The sequence below is a fragment of the Schistocerca cancellata genome, chromosome 3 (assembly GCF_023864275.1).
Source record: "Schistocerca cancellata isolate TAMUIC-IGC-003103 chromosome 3, iqSchCanc2.1, whole genome shotgun sequence".
NCBI classification, from domain to species: Eukaryota; Metazoa; Arthropoda; class Insecta; order Orthoptera; family Acrididae; genus Schistocerca; species Schistocerca cancellata.
Genome location: NC_064628.1, coordinates 509837329 through 509857907, shown reverse-complemented (window position 1 = coordinate 509857907; position 20579 = coordinate 509837329). Strand labels below are relative to the sequence as shown.

At 41.7% G+C, this 20579-nt stretch overlaps 2 protein-coding genes across 2 annotated transcripts in view; both read left to right on the top strand.

Moving 5' to 3' along the window:
• LOC126175298 (cuticle protein 12.5-like) overlaps positions 1–19047 on the top strand; it is a 148346-nt gene extending 129299 nt beyond the window's left edge. Inside the window, exon 3 of the mRNA XM_049921965.1 lies at positions 18966–19047. Coding sequence (XP_049777922.1) covers positions 18966–18974 — 9 coding nt within the window. The 3' untranslated portion in view covers positions 18975–19047. The remainder of the gene's footprint in view (positions 1–18965) is intronic.
• LOC126175296 (cuticle protein 38-like) lies at positions 16688–19047 on the top strand. The gene is made up of 2 exons (XM_049921963.1): positions 16688–16819; positions 18669–19047. The coding sequence occupies exons 1-2, from the start codon at positions 16808–16810 to the stop codon at positions 18972–18974; spliced, it is 318 nt and encodes a 105-aa protein (XP_049777920.1). The 5' UTR covers positions 16688–16807; the 3' UTR covers positions 18975–19047.
• Positions 19048–20579: the final 1532 nt, after the last annotated feature.

The window sequence follows — 20579 nt, the reverse complement described above, 5'->3', positions numbered from 1 at the left end:
TTGTTGGAAATGTTGTATGATACGGCTAACGAAAATGTCATCTAGAAACTACCGCAATGGTAATTCCTCTTCTTGTGATTTTACTCGTCTTCCTTACCTGTCTTTCAGATAATTCTATCCTACACAATTAAAAAGTAAATTGGGAATGGCAGTAAACTGCTATACTCTAAAGTAGGGCATCCACGGTGACTGAGGTACGCTAAGCACAGCTGACGTCATTGACCTACCTATTATGTCATAAACCAGGCTCTCCTTATCAAGGAGATCATCACACGTACCAGTGACATCATGAGCCTTATTGCTTACGTCATAAGGCCACGTCTCCTAATCCCTCCCTCCCCCTCCACTTCAGCCAATCACCAAGTAGTATTAAAAGTAGGCAGTGAATTACGTAAAATGGTACCAAGTCCGAAGATATGCGGTAAATGACGTAACCTTCATTTGAGTAGGCGCCAAGTTCAGAGCTATGCATTATTGTTCGAGAAAGTCAAAGATAATTGTGTATACATGCCTCTACATTATGTTGTTGTTGTTGTGGTCTTCAGTCCTGAGACTGGTTTGATGCAGCTCTCCATGCTACTCTATCCTGTGCAAGCTTCTTCATCTCCCAGTACCTACTGCAACCTACATCCTTCTGAATCTGCTTAGTGTATTGATCTCTTGGTCTCCCTCTACGATTTTTACCCTCCACGCTGCCCTCTAATGCTAAATTTGTGATCCCTCGATGCCTCAGAACATGTCCTACCAACCGATCCCTTCTTCTAGTCAAGTTGTGCCACAAACTTCTCTTCTCCCCAATCCTATTCAATACCTCCTCATTAGTTACGTGATCTACCCACCTTATCTTCAGCATTCTTCTGTAGCACCACATTTCGAAAGCTTCTATTCTCTTCTTGTCCAAACTAGTTATCGTCCATGTCTCACTTCCATACATGGCTACACTCCATACAAATACTTTCAGAAACGACTTCCTGACACCTAAATCTATATTCGATGTTAACAAATTTCTCTTCTTGAGAAACGCTTTCCTTGCCATTGCCAGTCTACATTTTATATCCTCTCTACTTCGACCATCATCGGTTATTTTACTCCCTAAATAGCAAAACTCCTTTACTACTTTAAGTGTCTCATTTCCTAATCTAATTCCCTCAGCATCACCCGACTTAATTTGACTACATTCCATTATCCTCGTTTTGCTTTTGTTGATGTTCATCTTATATCCTCCTTTCAAGACACTGTCCATTCCGTTCAACTGCTCTTCCAAGTCCTTTGCTGTCTCTGACAGAATTACAATGTCATCGGCGAACCTCAAAGTTTTTACTTCTTCTCCATGAATTTTAATACCTACTCCGAATTTTTCTTTAGTTTCCTTTACTGCTTGCTCAATATACAGATTGAATAACATCGGGGAGAGGCTACAACCCTGTCTCACTCCTTTCCCAATCACTGCTTCCCTTTCATGCCCCTCGACTCTTATAACTGCCATCTGGTTTCTGTACAAATTGTAAATAGCCTTTCGCTCCCTGTATTTTACCCCTGCCACCTTCAGAATTTGAAAGAGAGTATTCCAGTCAACATTGTCAAAAGCTTTCTCTAAGTCTACAAATGCTAGAAACGTAGGTTTGCCTTTTCTTAATCTTTCTTCCAAGATAAGTCGTAAGGTCAGTATTGCCTCACGTGTTCCAACATTTCTACGGAATCCAAACTGATCTTCCCCGAGGTCGGCTTCTACCAGTTTTTCCATTCGTCTGTAAAGAATTCGCGTTAGTATTTTGCAGCTGTGACTTATTAAACTGATAGTTCGGTAACTTTCACATCTGTCAACACCTGCTTTCTTTGGGATTGGAATTATTATATTCTTCTTAAAGTCTGAGGGTATTTCGCCTGTCTCATACATCGTGCTCACCAGATGGTAGAGTTTTGTCATGACTGGCTCTCCTGAGGCCATCAGTAGTTCTAATGGAATGTTGTCTACTCCCGGGGCCTTGTTTTGACTCATGTCTTTCAGTGCTCTGTCAAACTCTTCACACAGCATCTTATCTCCCATTTCATCTTCATCTACATCCTCTTCCATTTCCATAATATTGTCCTCAAGTACATCGCCCTTGTATAAACCCTCTATATACTCCTTCCACCTTTCTGCTTTCCCTTCTTTGCTTAGAACTGGGTTGCCATCTGAGCTCTTGATGTTCATACAAGTGGTTCTCTTCTCTCCAAAGGTCTCTTTAATTTTCCTGTAGGCAGTATCTATCTTACCCCTAGTGAGACAAGCCTCTACATCCTTACATTTGTCCTCTAGCCATCCCTGCTTAGCCATTTTGCACTTCCTGTCGATTTCATTTTTGAGACGTTTGTATTCCTTTTTGCCTGCTTCATTTACTGCATTTTTATATTTTCTCCTTTCATCAATTAAATTCAATATTTCTTCTGTTACCCAAGGATTTCTATTAGCCCTCGTCTTTTTACCTACTTGATCGTCTGCTGCCTTCACCACTTCATCCCTCAGAGCTACCCATTCTTCTTCTACTGTATTTCTTTCCCCCATTCCTGTCAATTGTTCCCTAATGCTCTCCCTGAAACTCTCTACAACCTCTGGTTCTTTCAGTTTATCCAGGTCCCATCTCCTTAAATTCCCACCTTTTTGCAGTTTCTTTAGTTTCAATCTGCAGTTCATAACCAATAGATTGTGGTCAGAATCTACATCTGCCCCAGGAAATGTCTTACAATTTAAAACCTGGTTCCTAAATCTCTGTCTTACCATTATATAATCTATCTGAAACCTGTCAGTATCTCCAGGCTTCTTCCATGTATACAGCCTCCTTTCATGATTCTTGAACCAAGTGTTAGCTATGATTAAGTTATGCTCTGTGCAAAATTCTACAAGGCGGCTTCCTCTTTCATTCCTTCCCCCCAATCCATATTCACCTACTATGTTTCCTTCTCTCCCTTTTCCTACTGACGAATTCCAGTCACCCATCACTATTAAATTTTCGTCTCCCTTCACTACCTGAATAATTTCTTTTATCTCGTCATACATTTCATCTATTTCTTCATCATCTGCAGAGCTAGTTGGCATATAAACTTGTACTACTGTAGTAGGCATGGGCTTTGTGTCTATCTTGGCCACAATAATGCGTTCACTATGCTGTTTGTAGTAGCTAACCCGCACGCCTATTTTTTTATTCATTATTAAACCTACTCCTGCATTACCCCTATTTGATTTTGTATTTATAACCCTGTAATCACCTGACCAAAAGTCTTGTTCCTCCTGCCACCGAACTTCACTAATTCCCACTATATCTAACTTTAACCTATCCATCTCCCTTTTTAAATTTTCTAACCTACCTGCCCGATTAAGTGATCTGACATTCCACGCTCCGATCCGTAGAACGCCAGTTTTCTTTCTCCTGATAACGACGTCCTCCTGAGTAGTCCCCGCCCGGAGATCCGAATGGGGGACTATTTTACCTCCGGAATATTTTACCCAAGAGGACGCCATCATCATTTAATCATACAGTAGAGCTGCATGTCCTCGGGAAAAATTACGGCTGTAGTTTCCCCTTGCTTTCAGCCGTTCGCAGTACCAGCACAGCAAGGCCGTTTTGGTTAATGTTACAAGGCCAGATCAGTCAATCATCCAGACTGTTGCCCCTGCAACTACTGAAAAGGCTGCTGCCCCTCTTCAGGAACCACATGTTTGTCTGGCCTCTCAACAGATACCCCTCCGTTGTGGTTGCACCTACGGTACGGCCATCTGTATCGCTGAGGCACGCAAGCCTCCCCACCAACGGCAAGGTCCATGGTTCATGGGGGGCTCTACATTATATCAGTATAATATTCAAATGTTCAGTAAAAATGGTGCCAGACTGTGTTATATCCGTGAAAGTCAAAGACATTTGCCTCTGAATTGTGACACACACATACACACTTCTTCACATGGTTGATGGAAGCTGTCAAATCTCACACTCGTAAGAAACACGATCTTTGAGTAATGCAACGTCCGAGTTACCCGATGTCTCAATCTCGGATAAGTGTGTTGAATCTTTGTAACACGGAACAGATAAACGGACCTCACCACAATTTTAGTGGTAAAAAGCTTTTATTTGCGAAACATCTTTTTTCTACACGTTAAGGCATGTGTAATAATGATTAAACATGACACACCTCTTGCAGTAAGATAGCCCCCGCTCTCCCGTCACCGAGTTGGGCGCACTTGCTTCTATGTGACTGCTGCAGACATCATACTAGCTTGACCGATATTTTCAACTCCTTTGTGGAAAAGAATATGATGCCTCGTCCGAGATGCAACGTGTGCTGCAAAATCTCACGTGAACTGTTTCCATATCGATAAAATGAACTTTTGGCAGACATCCCTCAACCAATGGAATGTCGTCATTCTGTAGAAGAAAATGCACATTGTGAGTATACAGGTTGACCTAAAGAAATTAAGCTTTGCCAATATACCACTAACTGGACAGATGAAACATGTTCACATTTCTGAAAAGCAGTAGGAGAAAGTCTCTGTAAACGTCTACGGCACCCAATATCCAGATTATGAGTGGATGGCTGTGGAAGACAAGGGAGATCACAGAGAAGTCTGAGTTGTAGTGCAGCGTACCACAAAACACCATCGCAAGGAATATGTGAATCTATTAACGTTACAGATAGGTAGCAGAAATGTGTATCACTTCTGTTGCATAGAAAACTTGTTGAGACTAGTTCATAGCATTAATACTGTCCACCGTGAGTCCATCTTGATATGTAAATACCGTCTGTGCTGTTTTCATTCCCAGGAAAAATTAGATGCACATATGCAGATTTAGTTGACTGTGCACAGTTTAAACCAGATTAAAATGTATTGCCTGGTGGCCAGTACCATTCTGTAAAATTTACAAACTTCAGCAACTTTCTGTTTTAAAGTAAAAAGAGGAAAATAAGACTCAAAGGAGAATTAGCATTTCGCTTGGCAGAGGTCTGCTATATTTTCAAGGAATTGTTTAAGGAAGGCTGTGTAAAACACAGATACCACTATTATTTCCACAAAGCGTACCAAAGCGCAGCGCATCCCAGCTGTAACATGAATTACAAACCTCACTATGCGGTGCCAATCGTTTCCCGCAATGTGAGCAGTTAGAATGTGCATTTTTTTGAAGACGAACATTTATAAACAAAAGACAACAAATAGTGACAAACAGATTGAATTAAATCCAGGTTACATTTCTCATCTGCCATGTAATATGGATAAATATATATCATTTACAAAGAGTATTTCAGTAACGCATCTAGGAAAGTGATGCAATATAAATTTCAAGTTTATCGATTCACTAAATTTTTTGATGTGTTCCCTTGAAATGTTTGAATGTTACCTGAAATCCGATGAACTCAATGTAATGAGAGCTGATTTTTGCCATGATCTTGAGTTAAAAAAGGGTATTTTTACTTATGAATATGTGACCAATGAATTGATTTTGCTGGTAGATCACCCATTGACAATTAAAAATTTCCATGTTCTTCAGTTTCACCATTTTATTTACCGGGAACCAGCAACTTTATTCAGTTTCTTAAAGCATTTGTGAGCTGTTCTGTCAACCGTTGCAGTATTTATATTAGGTGACTAGTTTCGAACCTTGGAGGTTCTTTTTCGATCCTGGTCTACTGACGTTGCACTTACAGTATATGATCTTAATAATAAACATCAAAGTGGCAACATATGCTTTATAAATCTTTGTAAAATGAATGCCACAATCAACACATTCCTCTTATCAAGTGAAAATCAAGAAAAGTTAACTGCAAGTGTTGACAGAACCGTTAATAAACGCTCTAAGAAAAAGCTTTCAAAGTTTATTAACAGGTGAAACGAGAACAAAACTTATGCACCTAAGAGCTTCCAGTGTGTGGAATGTATTGAAGAGTTAAGCGTTGGGATAATATTCCGATTCATAGTCAAAACTGACATGTTGTGACGTGTTCCAAAACTTTCGCCATCTTTGCCTTAAGACATGTGAACTGCATCGTACTCGTTACATTACTTCACTTGGCTTGCTGTGGGATGTTCTGCTCAAAATTACTAAAGCTGAATTGCAGTTTATAATAGATATCGAAGAACTCCAGTTTCTTGAAAGAGCCATTAGAGATGGAACTGTCCATTGTTCTGGCAGACAACAGGTTCATGGCCAATTATGATCACAAAATAGACGAATTCGTTTGCCTTGAAATAAATAGCCTGTACAGACGGCCGTTGTTACAGTATCTCAGGTGACCACTTTCGAAATTTCGTGATGTATAATGTACCACATCAATCCAATATACGTTTTAGTAGTCGATCTCACATTCCCAAGAGTACTGATGCTTTGTATTCGGATTTGCCCTTACGTTCAGATAAATACTGACACCATCTGATAGTAGGAAACCTAAGGAAGTATTTTTGACATTGTATGATGAGAAAAACTATGTTATTGATTATAGAAATCTGAAACAATGTTTACAACATAAACTGATTTTAGAAAAGATTTTATAATTAAAGCAAACACCTTGGTTGAAATCATACATTGAGATTAACTCACAAGTATGCAAGACTGCATGCAAGAAATGTAACAAGAATTTTTTCAAGCTGATTAATAATTGTTTATTTGGAAAACACATGGAAAATTTGCAAAAGATTTGAGATGTAAGGCTATAAATATCCTGAGAAAGCAGATATAGTGCAACTGCATTAACTGATAAACCAAATTTTCGAAGTAGCGCTATTTTTAACGAAAATTTAGTCACTATTGAAGTGAGTTAGGCTAAATGGAGGGTTTGATAAAGTAGGAGTAGGAATGGCCGTTTTCGATATTTAGGAAACCTTGTCTATTGACTTTCACTAAGAATAAAGATTAAGCAAGTTTCCAGCAAACCATGTAAAACTGTGATACTCAGACACCAATAGTTTAATCTATGATACTAAAACTCCCAATATCTAAGAGAATATCAGGACCGATATGCATACGAGGTTCGATATATCGAGTTTTTCTGTCCATAACAGGTACAATATTCCGCTGCTGAATAAAAAAGAAGTTGGGTTAATGAATGTCGAACTTCATGGTAACTCCTCTAAAGAATTTATTGGCCTCTGAGCAAAAATGGATGCTCCTGAGCCTGAGTCTGGACGTGTTACATGCACAACAAAAGCCATAAAACGATGTCTCGTTAATCTGTTATCCATAGGTGACTACAGGCAATTCGTTTTCGATTCAGAAGTACAAACGACTGAGCAGTAAGTAATTCAGTCCATCCTACAATTAGGCCAGGTGATCTGTGCAAAAATGATAAATATTTGATACTTCCTGATGAGGTAAATACTTTGCCTTTCTGTCATTACCACATGAAAAATTATGATGAGTAAAACACAGAAATTGGAAAGAAAAACACGGGTACAAAGAAGGTAACTACGAAGAAACCACGGGTAACAGAAGAAGTACTTCAGTTGATCGATGAGAGAAGTTTATACAAAAATGTTCCGGGAATTTTAGGAATACAGAAATATAAGTCGCTGAGGAATGAAATAAGTAGGAAGTGCAGGGAGGCTAAGACGAAATGGTTGCATGAAAAATGAGAAAATATAAAAAAAGAATTGATTGTCGGAAGGCATGACTCAGCATATAGAAAGGCCAAAATAACCTACGATGAAATTAAAAGCAAGGGGGGTAATATTAAGAGTGCAATGAACGCTGTTAAATGCAGAGGAGAGAGCGGATAGGTGGAAAGAGTACCTTGAAGGCCTCCATTAGGGTGAAGATTTGTCTGATGTTATAGAAGGACAAACAGGAGTGGTTTTAGGAGAGGTCCAATATTAGAATTGGAATTTAAGACAGCTTTGAAAGACTTAAGATAAAATAAGGCAGACGGGATAGATAACATTCCATCATAATTTCTAAAATCTTTGGGGGAAGTAGCAACAGAACGACTATTCATCTTGGTGTGTAGAATATATGAATCTGGCAACATACCATCTGACTTTCGGAAAAATGTCATCTACGAAATTCTGAAAACTGCAAGAGCTGACAAATGCGAGAATTATCGCACAATCAACTTAACAACTCATGCATCCAAGTTGCTGAAAGGAATAATATACATAAGAATGGAAAATAAAATTGAGGATATGTTAGACGACGATCAGTTTGGCTTTACGAAAGGTAAAGTCACGAGAGAGGCAATTCTGAAGTTGCGGTTAATAATGGAAGCAAGACTAAAGAAAAATCAAGAAACGTTCATAGGATTTGCCGACCTGGAAAAAGCGTTCGACAATGTAAAACGATGCAAGATAGAGAGATGTAAGATGGGGAGAGATGGGTCATATACAATATTTACAACAGCCAAGAGGGAATAATAAGAGTGGACGACCAAGACCGAAGTGCTCATATTAAAAAGTTCGTAAGACAGGGATGTAGTTTTTCTTCCCTACTATGCAACCTGTAGATCGAAGAAGCAATGATGGAAATAAAAATGGCTCTGAGCAGTATGGGACTTAATATCGGAGGTCATCAGCCCCCTAGAACTTAGAACTACTTAAACATAACTAACGTAAGGACATCACACATCCATGCCCGAGGCAGGATTCGAAACTGCGACCGTAGCGGTCGCGCGGTTCCAGACTGAAGCGCCTAGAACCGCTCTGTCACTCCAGCCGGCTACGAAGGTATCATTGACATTGTGTTCTCTGGGCAGCTATTAAGATCACAGGTTATAGTAGCAGTAGATGTCTTCATATTAATGGTAGGAACCACCTTTATCTCTCTTCTGTCATCGTCTCTTTTTCTGCGTTTTACCGCTATGGCATTTAGCTGAGAAATATTTTTGATTAAAACTCCGTGCTTTGTTGAAAGACCCTGTGCTACGAAGTCATGACTATATTGAAAGGACATTATGTGACGAACAACAAAAGGTCACAGCTTATGGAAACAACAATCAAATTAAATCAAATACCTGTTTCATGGTCGGGAGATCTACCTCCCACAACGGAGGCCAAGGACTGGAGTCACGATCGCAGTTCGCATACTGGCATACAAATCCTCTCCTCTGAATTTCAACTTCCTCGAGTGTCGCTTCTTGTCAGGGAGAAATCGTGCTCACCAATAGTGTGTACCATGTCCTGTGATCTGTCTCGACCTATCCTATCGACCGAAAGACTCTGTTGACTCCATGGTTTTTCACCATTTGTTTCTGATCTACCTTCATGCATTTCCAGGCTCAGAAGTGGTATATAATGATTGCTGTACTGTTGATGGATGAACCAGTTTTGCCCACACACTTGCAAGGTGCAGTGAACTACACTCTTAACTAAATGGTCAACCACCACCATTATTACACCAGCTAAATGTTCTTAACTGACAGTGACCCCCTGAGCAATCTCCAGGCTATCGACCAGTGCTATCCTCGATATCCATTATTGGCTGCTATCCAAGATCTCCTATATGACCTCCAGCAAGCTGGTCGGTAAGCCTTCTTCGAATGGACCGCGTTGGAATCCCAGGGAACGAATATGTAGACTGGTTGGGCAAGTTAGTTACCAAGATGCCGATTTTGGGGATGAGGATACGGGAATTGTACATCAGTTGTTGGAGATTTGGGATATAAACTCCGAACCATAAAGGAGATCAAGACCATATAGCAGTATTCCCTTTGTGCTTCTCACAGGGGACCTACTGTTCTAGGTCAGCTTCTCATAGGGCTCCACTTGGCTGAACCACAGCCACATCTTGCAGCCTGCAGATCCACTCGCGTAAGGGTGGGCTACATCCTACAGGAATGCCCTAATTTGGCAACATTATGGCAAAATTTTAAACTTATTGACAAACTTCTTCGGGTGCTACTGGACGATGCCGAAGTGGCTGTTCTGGTTTTACGTTTTTCTAGTGAAAGGGGTTTCAAGTCCTCTCACTGACCTATGGCACATTGGCGTCGTTAGTCACTTGGTACATTGGAGTGGTGCACCTGACCGACCCAGAGGGCCCATGGCTGCCCTTGTTAAATGGTTCGGCCTGGCTGCTGCCTTTCCCACCTTTCGAATTCTTCATATTCTTTTACATCCGTCGTTGCTGTACCATCTCGTCGTCAGAGTCCTTCCTCCTGAGGTTTTATTAACGTGTACGTTATTTTCTTTCAGCAATGGAGGGTGTGGAAGAACGGGTCGTATGCAGTGGACGTGTTTCCGGTCGCATAACGTGTGATGGGGCCTGCAGATGCTTTCTAGGCGGAATAGCTATCCCACCTTCACTCTTTTACCCCTGTCTTACTTATTCTTGCTTTTCTCTCCTGGTTTCTTGATTCTGAGATACAGTCAGGTTCATTGGGATTTTTTTCTTTTGTGTTCTTCCTCTCTGGGGACTATTCATGACTTGGCAAATAAAGAACTGAGGAAGCAATGATATCGCAGTCTGATCCTTTAAACCCCGTCAATCCATCCATCCATTAAATGAAGTGATACTGAGGGAATTAAATCAGGAAATAGACACTAACAGCTCAGTTAGTTCTGTTATTTGAGGACCAGTATAACTGATGACGGCAGAGATAGGGAGGATATAAACTGATGACTAGAAATTGCAAGAGTTGCGTAATTCAAAACGAGAAATCTAAATTGAAGTATTCAGAAGTAGTTTCTGGAGGTGTTTGCCGGGAATATAACCTTGAATGAAGTGAAACGTCGTCGATTATCTGTTCACACATTAAAAGAATTCTCTCTTTTGAAATGTGAGGCAGCAGACTCTACAAGTCTACAGAAGACTGGATGGGGAGACTAAATAAGGAATAACGAGATATTAAATCGAATCATGGAGAAAAGATTATGTGTTGGACTGTTTTTTAAGGAAATAGTGAGCACGGCATTGTTGGCTGACAATGTATCGTTACAGTCCTCGCGCATAGTAGCATCTTTTTCCGTGAAGTATATATATAAATATACATCGACTTTCAGTCCTCGCACTTAGTGGATATATATATATATATATATATATATATATATATATATATATATATATACACTTCACGAAGACTGAAAGTAGATATATATTTATATATATACTTCACGAAAAAAGATGCTACTATGCGCGAGGACTGAAACGATACATTGTCAGCCAACAATGCCGTGCTACTTGACGTTTAAACTAAATTCTCCACTTGCTGTTCAAAATCTAAGACTATGTTACTGAAGCACAGCAAAGCAAACCCCACAATCAAGTATTTGTTTCGGGATGTCTCTATACCACTAAAATGTACGACATGTTGGATTATGCAAATGATTGGCATTTCAGCGCGTCCAAACAAATCATGAGTAATGCCATCTAAATCCCTATTTATACAAGAATAAATTTTTATCTGTTCAGAACGTATGATCTCAAAAACAATGATTCGATTTATATGTCGTTTTTCGCAAAATGATCAGCATTGTCTGGAAAGGATTTGTAGCTATACAGGTTTTCCAGGAACAATGTCCCGGATTTCCGTTAAAATCTGCTGCGAGAAAGACAATACTGCAATTTTCGGCATTATAAATCTCACCAAAGGCTTTGCGAACTTGCTACTTTGGCAGCAAAAATTACCGTGTAATCGAAACAAATTGCAGGCGAATCTGTCTTCTACAGATCGACTCACAGCGCCGTGGATTCGGACGATATTCTAAACTGTCGAACAGAGTTTTTAAACCAGTTGGATATTCCTGGTGTCCCTCCGAATACTTTGCCACAAACAATCCGTACCCCAGTAATTCTTCTGCGCAACGTTAATCCATCTCGATTGTGAATAAACAAAGCACGAGGTCAAACGTTTCAAATCTGTGGATTAAATCTCGAATACCCATCCTTTTCGCATGGACAGTTATATGCTGCACACTCACGAGTGGGACAGATGGGAAATTTGATTTCGCACAAGATGGGAAGACCAAAAATATTGTACATCCCAAAGAACTTCAATAACCTTATTCACATATAACGCAATGATGAATAGATCATTCTTTTACTTATTTTCTATATACATGTAAGTGTCTGCTTCGTTTGTATGTACCTACGTCCATTAAATTACAAAACAACTGAAAACGACTTCTGAAATTTTCCCGGCGTATTTCTTCTTCTAATAATTTCCGGGTATGCAGCCGGATCCCGTCGACATTCTGCCACGATATTTCGGCCCAGAGACGTCCGGCCATCATCAGGTGAGTACACAACTACTGAAGAGCCCAGGTGCAGTCGCGGTATTTATGCCGAATCTCGCGCATGTGAAATGTACTGGCATCCTACAGCGCATGCGTCAGGTGTTGACATGCGCAGCAAAGCCGAGTTGTACGTGCTGCCCTCGGTGGTGGAAATAAAGGTTCATCTAGTCATTGAGTATCGAATGACACTGTCGATTCCGCTGTGATTGTATAATTTTAATAACAGGATTCCAATTTTTATCCAGCTGAAAGCCGTTGTCACGATTTATAAGATTATTGGCAAGACGTATTTCCACTGATTCCTTGATTACGGAATCCCAAAAACCGGAAACCGGGGATCCGGCTGCATACCCGGAAATTATTAGAAGAAAAAAAAACTGAAAACGACATTGTGATGCATGTGGTTATTATCTAGTTACGTATACAAGGAAAAGTTAAGCGTCGTGTTATTCTTTCAGAAATCGCCACTGAATGTTTCTAGTTTGTGAGAAGATCGTGTTATGCCTCGTGTGAGAAAGAAGTACCTCCTGCAGCAATGTCGAATTCGACAGCAACAGAAGCGTGGCTCATCCAGACTGTGGTTTATTTGCGGCATTCCTGCTATCATTGACTGGGATACTATGCCTAGCTCTAAATGTGGAAAAATGTAAGTCTATGCAAATGAGTACGAATAACAAACTTGTAATTTTCGGTTACAATATTACTAGTTTGCTGCTTGTTGCAGTCATGTCGTTTAAATATCTGAGCGTATCGTTGCAAAGCTATGTGAAATGGAACTGTGGTATGGGAGGCGAATGATCGGCTTCGGTTTATGGAGAATACACTGCGCATAAGGAACACGAAGATAAGATTCGAGATTTAATGGTTCATACAAAGGCGTTTAGACAGTCGTTTTTCCGTCGCTCTTTTTGATAGTGGAACAGGAAAGGAATTGACTAGTAGTGGTACAAGGTACCCTCAGCCATGCACCGGTGGCTTGCGGATGTCGATGCAGATGTAGCACACGAATTTCACAGGTGTGGCACACTCAACTTCATGGAGAACCTCAACGGCCTCCAGGTAACCATTGTTGCAGGTTCTCTTAACGCACCAGCAAAGAGAGGTGAAGTAACTGTAGTGCGCCCAATAACAAAACTGCTTACAGGAGGGGCAACACGTGCTAAGAGACCCGATTAAGTGTACAGCACACGCAGAACGGAACTAGCCATACACTACCGGTTTTCGTCATACGGCCCAAGTGCGCATTGTGATAGTAAAAGGTGTGATTGGATACACAACACGATCATCCCTGATGCATTCAGTTGTTAATTTGGACAGCAAGTGTTACAGTGCTGTAGTCTCCACACTGGTAGCTCTAAAAATAGCTCTGAGCACTATGGGACTTAACATCTATGGTCATCAGTCCCCTAGAACTTAGAATTACTTAAACCTAACTAACCTAAGGACATCACACAACACCCAGGCATCACGAGGCAGAGAAAATCCCTGACCCCGCTGGTAGCTCTGTCTTCGAGATCTGCTTGATGTTGTCTTTCAACAAGACAAGCAAGATCGCCTGTTGCCCTTGCTGTCCTGGCCTAGCCGATACGCAGAATGTTCGCTTGTGACCTAGCCATATCATTCTCTAGATCTCTCGTCCACGGGTAGCCAAGATACTGGAACGCCCCTACCCGAATCAGTCTTCTAGGATCGCCGTGACTTCTACGCTTCCGGCCGGGTTCCTGCCATTGTGTTCGCCAGAGATGGCAGCTACGTGAACTAAATTTCCTTCCTTGTATAGCTCCAAATACAGTAATAATTTACTCGAGTACACTGTCTATGGTGATAAGGTAAAATTTTGTGATTTGCTATCCTTCCTGATTTTGCCATATATTGGCCAGATGAATATTCTGTCTAACCCGTATAGCTAATAACAAATGATGGGGAACTGGTGCAATTTGAATTTTCTAATGTGGATGAAATGACACTATTTCAGAGACTTTACTGGCCTTATAGAGATATGTGTAGAATGAAGCAGTGAGTCAAAATTTGTACCAAGGCCGGGAATCTAACCCGGTTCTCCCGCTTACGAGGCACTTACGTTAGCCACTAACCCATCTTGACAAATAAGTTGACGCAACTCTAGGGATTGCTCTGATAGGTCTCCCTCGTCGATCCAAATTATCACCGCCGTCCAGTTTATTTTAAATTCATACATAGACAATATCTGTATGAGACCAATAAAGTCCCTGAAATTGTGTCTTTTCGTTTGTATAAGTACCTCCACCTGGTTTTTGGGTGCTGTTCCAGAACATGGAGAGCCTCAGCATTTCTGTTCGTGTGGAAGGGAGAATTTAAAGCAAACCAGGGTGGAAGTGTGAATCTGGGTCGAGAAGGGAGGAGTTCCAGGGTAGTCCGTGCAGTAGTACGAACCGCTTTGCCAAGTGGCTTAGTGGCTAACGCACCTCCCTCGGAGGCAGGAGATCTCGTTAGATTCCCGCCCGCCGCGCGGGATTAGCAGAGCGGCCTAAGGCGCTGCAGGCATGGACTATGCGTCTGGTCCCGGCGGAGGTTCGAGTCCTCCCTCGAGCATGGGTGTGTGTGTGTGTGTGTATGTGTGTGTATGTGTGTGTGTGTGTGTGTTTGTCCTTAGGATAATTTAGGTTGTTCTTGGATAGCTCAGTTGGTAGAGCACTTGCCCGCGAAAGGCAAAGGTCCCAAGTTCGAGTGTCGGTCCGGCACACAGTTTTGCCGGCACGGTAGCTCAGCGTGTTCGGTCAGAGGTTTAGCTGCCCTCTCTAATTAAAAAAAAACTGAGTTAATTGATCAACGACGAACTTCGACGGGTGTCTTCATCATTGCCTTGTACGTGAATAAGGCTTCTCAAGTGCTCTCGGATGTACAATATTATTTTACTTTCCGTCTTGCGCAAAAACAAATTTTTCGACTATCCCGCTCGTGATAATGCAACATATTACTAACCAAGTGAAAAGAGCGGATTTTCGAGATTTAATCCACAGACTTGAAACGATAGACCTTGTGCTTTGCTGACAGTCATTGAAAATCCTAGACGAAGGTGGAACTGTAGTCGGTAAAATGAAATAGCTTGTCGCTGGGAACGAGAGGAATACGTGAAATGTGCACGTCTTCTCAGTTTGACTTGCCATTCAGAATTGTCACCGCAGTAACCTTTAGCGTAAATTTTTCTACTGCGGGCCTGGTTCCACTGCACAGTCGAGGTGGATTAATGTTGATCAAAAGCATTACTGAGACCCCGATTTTTTTGGTTCAAATGGCTCTGAGCACTATGCGACTCAACTTCTAAGGTCATCAGTCGCCTAGAACTTAGAACTAATTAAACCTAACTAACCTAAGGATATCACACACATCCATTCCCGAGGCAGGATTCGAACCTGCGACCGTAGCGGTCACGCGGTTCCAGACTGAAGCGCCTTTAACCGCACGGCCACATCGGCCGGCTCCCGATTTTTTTGACTAAATATACGGTGTGACCCCAGGAACATATAAAGAGATTAAAAACTCGTTTCGATAGCTTAAGATATCTTCCGCATTCACGACGCAGTTAATCGATCTGTAGAAGACAGATTAAGCGCAATTTATTCTTGGATGACCTATTTGATGACACTGATGTCGATATTTTTTGCTGCCAGAATAACAAGTTCGCAAAGTGACTGAGGATTTTTGTAATCTCGAGAATTGCAGCACTGTCTTTGTTGCAGTCGACATAACAGGAAAGCGGCTACATTGTTGTTGGAAAAATTATTAGGAATGTGTGTCGGCTGGTCCCAGCGGAGTTCGAGTCCGCCCTCGGGCATGGGTGTGTGTGTTTGCCCTTAGGATAATTTAGGTTAAGTAATGTGTAAGCTTAGGGACTATTGATCTTAGCAGTTAAGTACCATAAGATTTCACACACATTTGAACATGCCGAGTCCGCCCTCGGGTATGGGTGTGTGTGTTTGTCCTTAGGATAATTTAGGTTAAGTAGTGAGTAAGTTTAGGGACTGATGATCTTAGCAGTTAAGTACCACAAGATTTCACACACATTTGAACATTTTTTTTAATTTCCGCCTTCGTACAAATTTTCACTTGTCGTTTCAGTCTACATCCAAATTCTAAAGTGGGTTTTAATTGCAGATGCATACAGATACTTGGGAGGAGGAACACATTTTGTTACAAATCAGTGAATGCACGTTTAGGGACAGTGGATGTAACATAATAAGAAACTAAGTGTATTCATCATCACAGATGCTATGTACGCCATAATCTGGTAAATATAGCATACAACTCCTAAGACTTCATCATGGGAACAGCACCCACTAACCTCTCCGCTGTCATCAAGTTGTGGTGATATCCAGTACGTGACCAAGGGCAAGGTGGGCGTACAGTTACAAATTAACACGGACACGGTGGGCTGACCTAGTCAGCTTCGGATTCGCAATCGGCAAACGCTGAACCAGAGCGCAAAGTGGATCAAGAGCACCGTCTGCGGGAGCTGTGGCCGTGTAGAGGCAGAGGACGAGGGCGTGGCTCGCAGGCCCCACAGCTACCGCCCGCTATATATACCGACGGCGAACCTGGCTGCGGCACCTGTTGCTCTCGCCGGACAACAACCCTCATCACAACATGTACAAGCTGGTGAGTTGCCTGCGCGATGACACCTACCTCCGAGTGACTTAGCCCATTACTTCCCTTCTCTTGTTTCTTCAACGGTTTCCCTCTGCTATGGCACTCTTTCTGTCAGAACAAATATACTTTTGAACAGTCAGTGCATATGAAGAGTAGTTATAAAGTTTAGACTATCACCTCCAAAAGAAGTTACGCTATTAATGTCTACAGTCTTGGTGCACAGTGCAATCCCGCGCCGCGGTACGCTGCTAGAACAGCCAAAACGAAAAGGTGCCGCCCATCTCCACTTCACCAGTGGGTTCTGACATGTGACTGCAATAAAACTAAAAGTTATTTACGTAACGGTTTTTACGTAATAATTAAATTTGTATGACTCCCTCGTATTCTAGTACGTATCTGTCCAGGACTTTTCGCTTCTGCTGCCTCTGACTCGGCAAAGTTTTTGCTTCTGAACGTATTAGCACGTGTTTCTGTTTCTTACAAACTCTTCCATTCGATGTTTTTGTTTCTCTCTCTCTCTGTTACGTCTCGACTTCAGCCAGAGAGGCAACACTGCGACTGAGACGCTGCTTAACCTTTTGGTATGACTTTGGTTCCAAAACCCAGGCTGGCCACACTGATTTACGTTACTTCTGTTTCTAGCAGCATTTATGTCAGCTGAAACTGTGATTAGACCTCCCTTCCTTCCCCCATTACGTAATTGCTATTGGAAATATATTTCATCCTCTACGGTAGCTTTGTTTCTTACATAAATATCAATATCTCATGGTGAAAATCTCTTTCACCCTTTGTTTAGGTATCTTCAGCTGCACCAGTCGACATTCTGTGTCTTGGTATGCCATTGTGTATGATTTAGCGCTGACTATAGTGTAAACTGAATTTAACAGATATTTGGTCTTACCCGCTTTGAGCGAGAATAGTTGAATTGAGCTGAGAGGTGTCACTTTGTGTGTCTTTTGGTAGCATTTAATCTTAACATTGACTCGAAGTAGTTGCAAGAACGAAGAACTGCACGAAGGTGAAGTGGAATGTATCGGTGTGTATTGCTCGTGGAGTTCGGTTGGTATCTAACAACAGCTGATGTTTTACAAAAGCAGGATGTCAATGTCGGATCGCAGTCCGTTGCTTGTCTAAGTCTAAATGTTTTAGTACACTAATCAGATGTGAATAGCGAAAGATTTCATTCAATGCGATCTAAGGGAAGGATAAAACATATTTGCTAGATGATTTATTTTCCGGAAGAAGGGCCTTTGTGCCAAGTTAAATAGATTGACACTATCAGTTAGCAGCTATGATGGAGAGTGTACAACCTTATACAATGAGTGACGAAGTCCCTCTCCCCTTCCTTACTCCCCTCATCCCCCAAACCACACACCCATACAGTCAAAAAACAATATGGGTAACTTTCTACAACTTGTAGGACAGTGTAAGGTCTGTATTGAGAAAGTCCATTTTATTTCATTTTCATCATCCCTTTTCTGTCGAATAACTTATCTCAGCTGTTGGTGCATATTAACCTTTATTTAGGATTACTGTCTCTATGTCTCCTTTCTGAAGCAACTGGAACAAATCCACAGTTGTGGACGAAAAAAATGCTTCAACAGCTGTGTTCAGTGCAGTTTTTTGTCTCTTACAGTAATTTTCATTCATAGCCAAGACATTCATTTTTGGTGATGTAATGCACAGATCAAGGACGAGCTCGCGTATCAATCGATTTATCTTGACTGGCTACACTATATAGACACGAGCATCTTCATTATTTGTAGCTCTAGTTGCACCATGTTGCAAGTGAATAGCACCTCTTGCCACCACTGCCAACACGGCCTCCTGTCGAGCTGTGAAATACACGTTGTCGCAGGTGATCCTGATGTGCGCCGTGGCCGCCGCCCACGCCGGCTACCTGGGAGGCTACGCCGCCCCCGCCGTCGCCGTGGCCGCCCCCGCCGTGGCTGTGGCCCACGCCCCCGTGGCCGTGGCGCCCGCCGCCTCCTCCATCGCCAACACGTACAGGATCTCGCAGACGGCCCGCGTCCTGGCCGCCCCCGCCGTCGCTGCCGCCCCCGTGGCCTATGCTGCCCCCGTGGCCTACGCCGCCCCCGCCGTGCACGCCCCTCTGGCCTACGCCGCCCCTGCTGTCGCTGCTCCCATCCTGAAGGTGCACTGAGAAGGGCAAATGTCAGCGATGTATCATCCATTCTGACTCATCGTTATTTAATAAAGACCTCATAAACAGAATACATTTTATCTATGCTTCGCTATTGCTTCTCTCCATTACTCCAGTCCTGCAGTTGTGGCAAATCGTAGTTAAGTCGTGGTAAGACACTGTTACTTCTTAAGCTTATGTATATCGAGAAAACTCGAACAGGAAACAACGAACACTAGGAGGTAGGCGGCGAAATCACGTAAGTGGTGCAGTCACTAAGTATTGGAGAAAGTTGTTGAACAGTTATCTGCAGTGGAACCTAATGATGGGCTAAGCAGTGATGGGCTAAGCGGTTCAGGCGGCAACAATGGACACACATATGATATGGCACAGAACAATGACCCTTGAGCAGCCTACGAGGCGTGTGGAAACATGGCGTTATGCCTTGGTGGCTGCCCTGTACGTGTCGAATCTGAAATTTTGACTATTGTTGAGGGTAAGTTTCTGAAATTTTAGTAGTAGGATGTTTGGTCGCAGGTGGCTCCATTTAGAGTAATAATGAAATGTAATTTATTCGGTTTTTTTATCAAAATTACCTTTTTTCTATGAAAATATCTTCACAACAGTGAAAAATCTGTAATATGCAAGAAAAAGTTTCTCGTAGGTACCTACCTACAGATGAAAAACATATGTGATTTCCTTGTGTCGTTGCAGGAACCGCTCGGCAACTCGTCGTTGCACTGGTCTCGCATTGTGTTCAGTGAACTGGATACCAGGCATCAACCAATTCTTCATTAGTGAACCTATCCATAAATCAGTGTATCGGTCTTAGCTAGCAAATTACACTGATACAAAAACAAACTTGATATAAAATAGAGTATGACTGAATGCGAGCTTGATGCCAAAGAGTAAAGGAGGTGTTATTGTACTTATAACATGGTAAAAGATTGTCTATCTAACGATTGCAGTACGAGGTAAACCATGTGATATTCACTTCCTTGCTGAACTGTTGGAGAATGCAACAAAGACGACAAATTAACGCACATATTTACATGTTGTACTTTCAACAGAGTACGGCGTAGTTTCAGGGAAGACTTCATATTATACTGAGAACGGCGATACAGCAACATCAAGCGAAACGGATGCTGTGGCCAGATGCAAGCCAATTGCAAACCCCACAGCCTGTTTTGGTTAAGCTTTATCTAGTCAGATAGTACATTACAGAATGAGCATCAACAAATCAGAGTTCTTCGAATTCAAATATCGAATCGGAACTCTGCATGACAAGCTACGGAAGGAACGAAAATATATAGAGATGTTTTTCTCACTATGCAGTGGCATAGTATTCTAGTACTTATTATGACTTATTCCTTGATCTGTCAAGAGAGAGATTTTCTTCAAGTTTATAAATGAATGAAGTTCATTAAGTTTTAATTTTTAACTATTTGATGAGAAAAGAAACATTACGCTCAGTCAAAAGTTGATAATTTATTTTCTATTCTATTATCGAATCGGAACACTGCATGACAAGCTACGGAAGGAACGAAAATATATAGAGATGTTTTTCTAACTATGCAGTGGCATAGTATTCTAGTACTTATTATGACTTATTCCTTGATCTGTCAA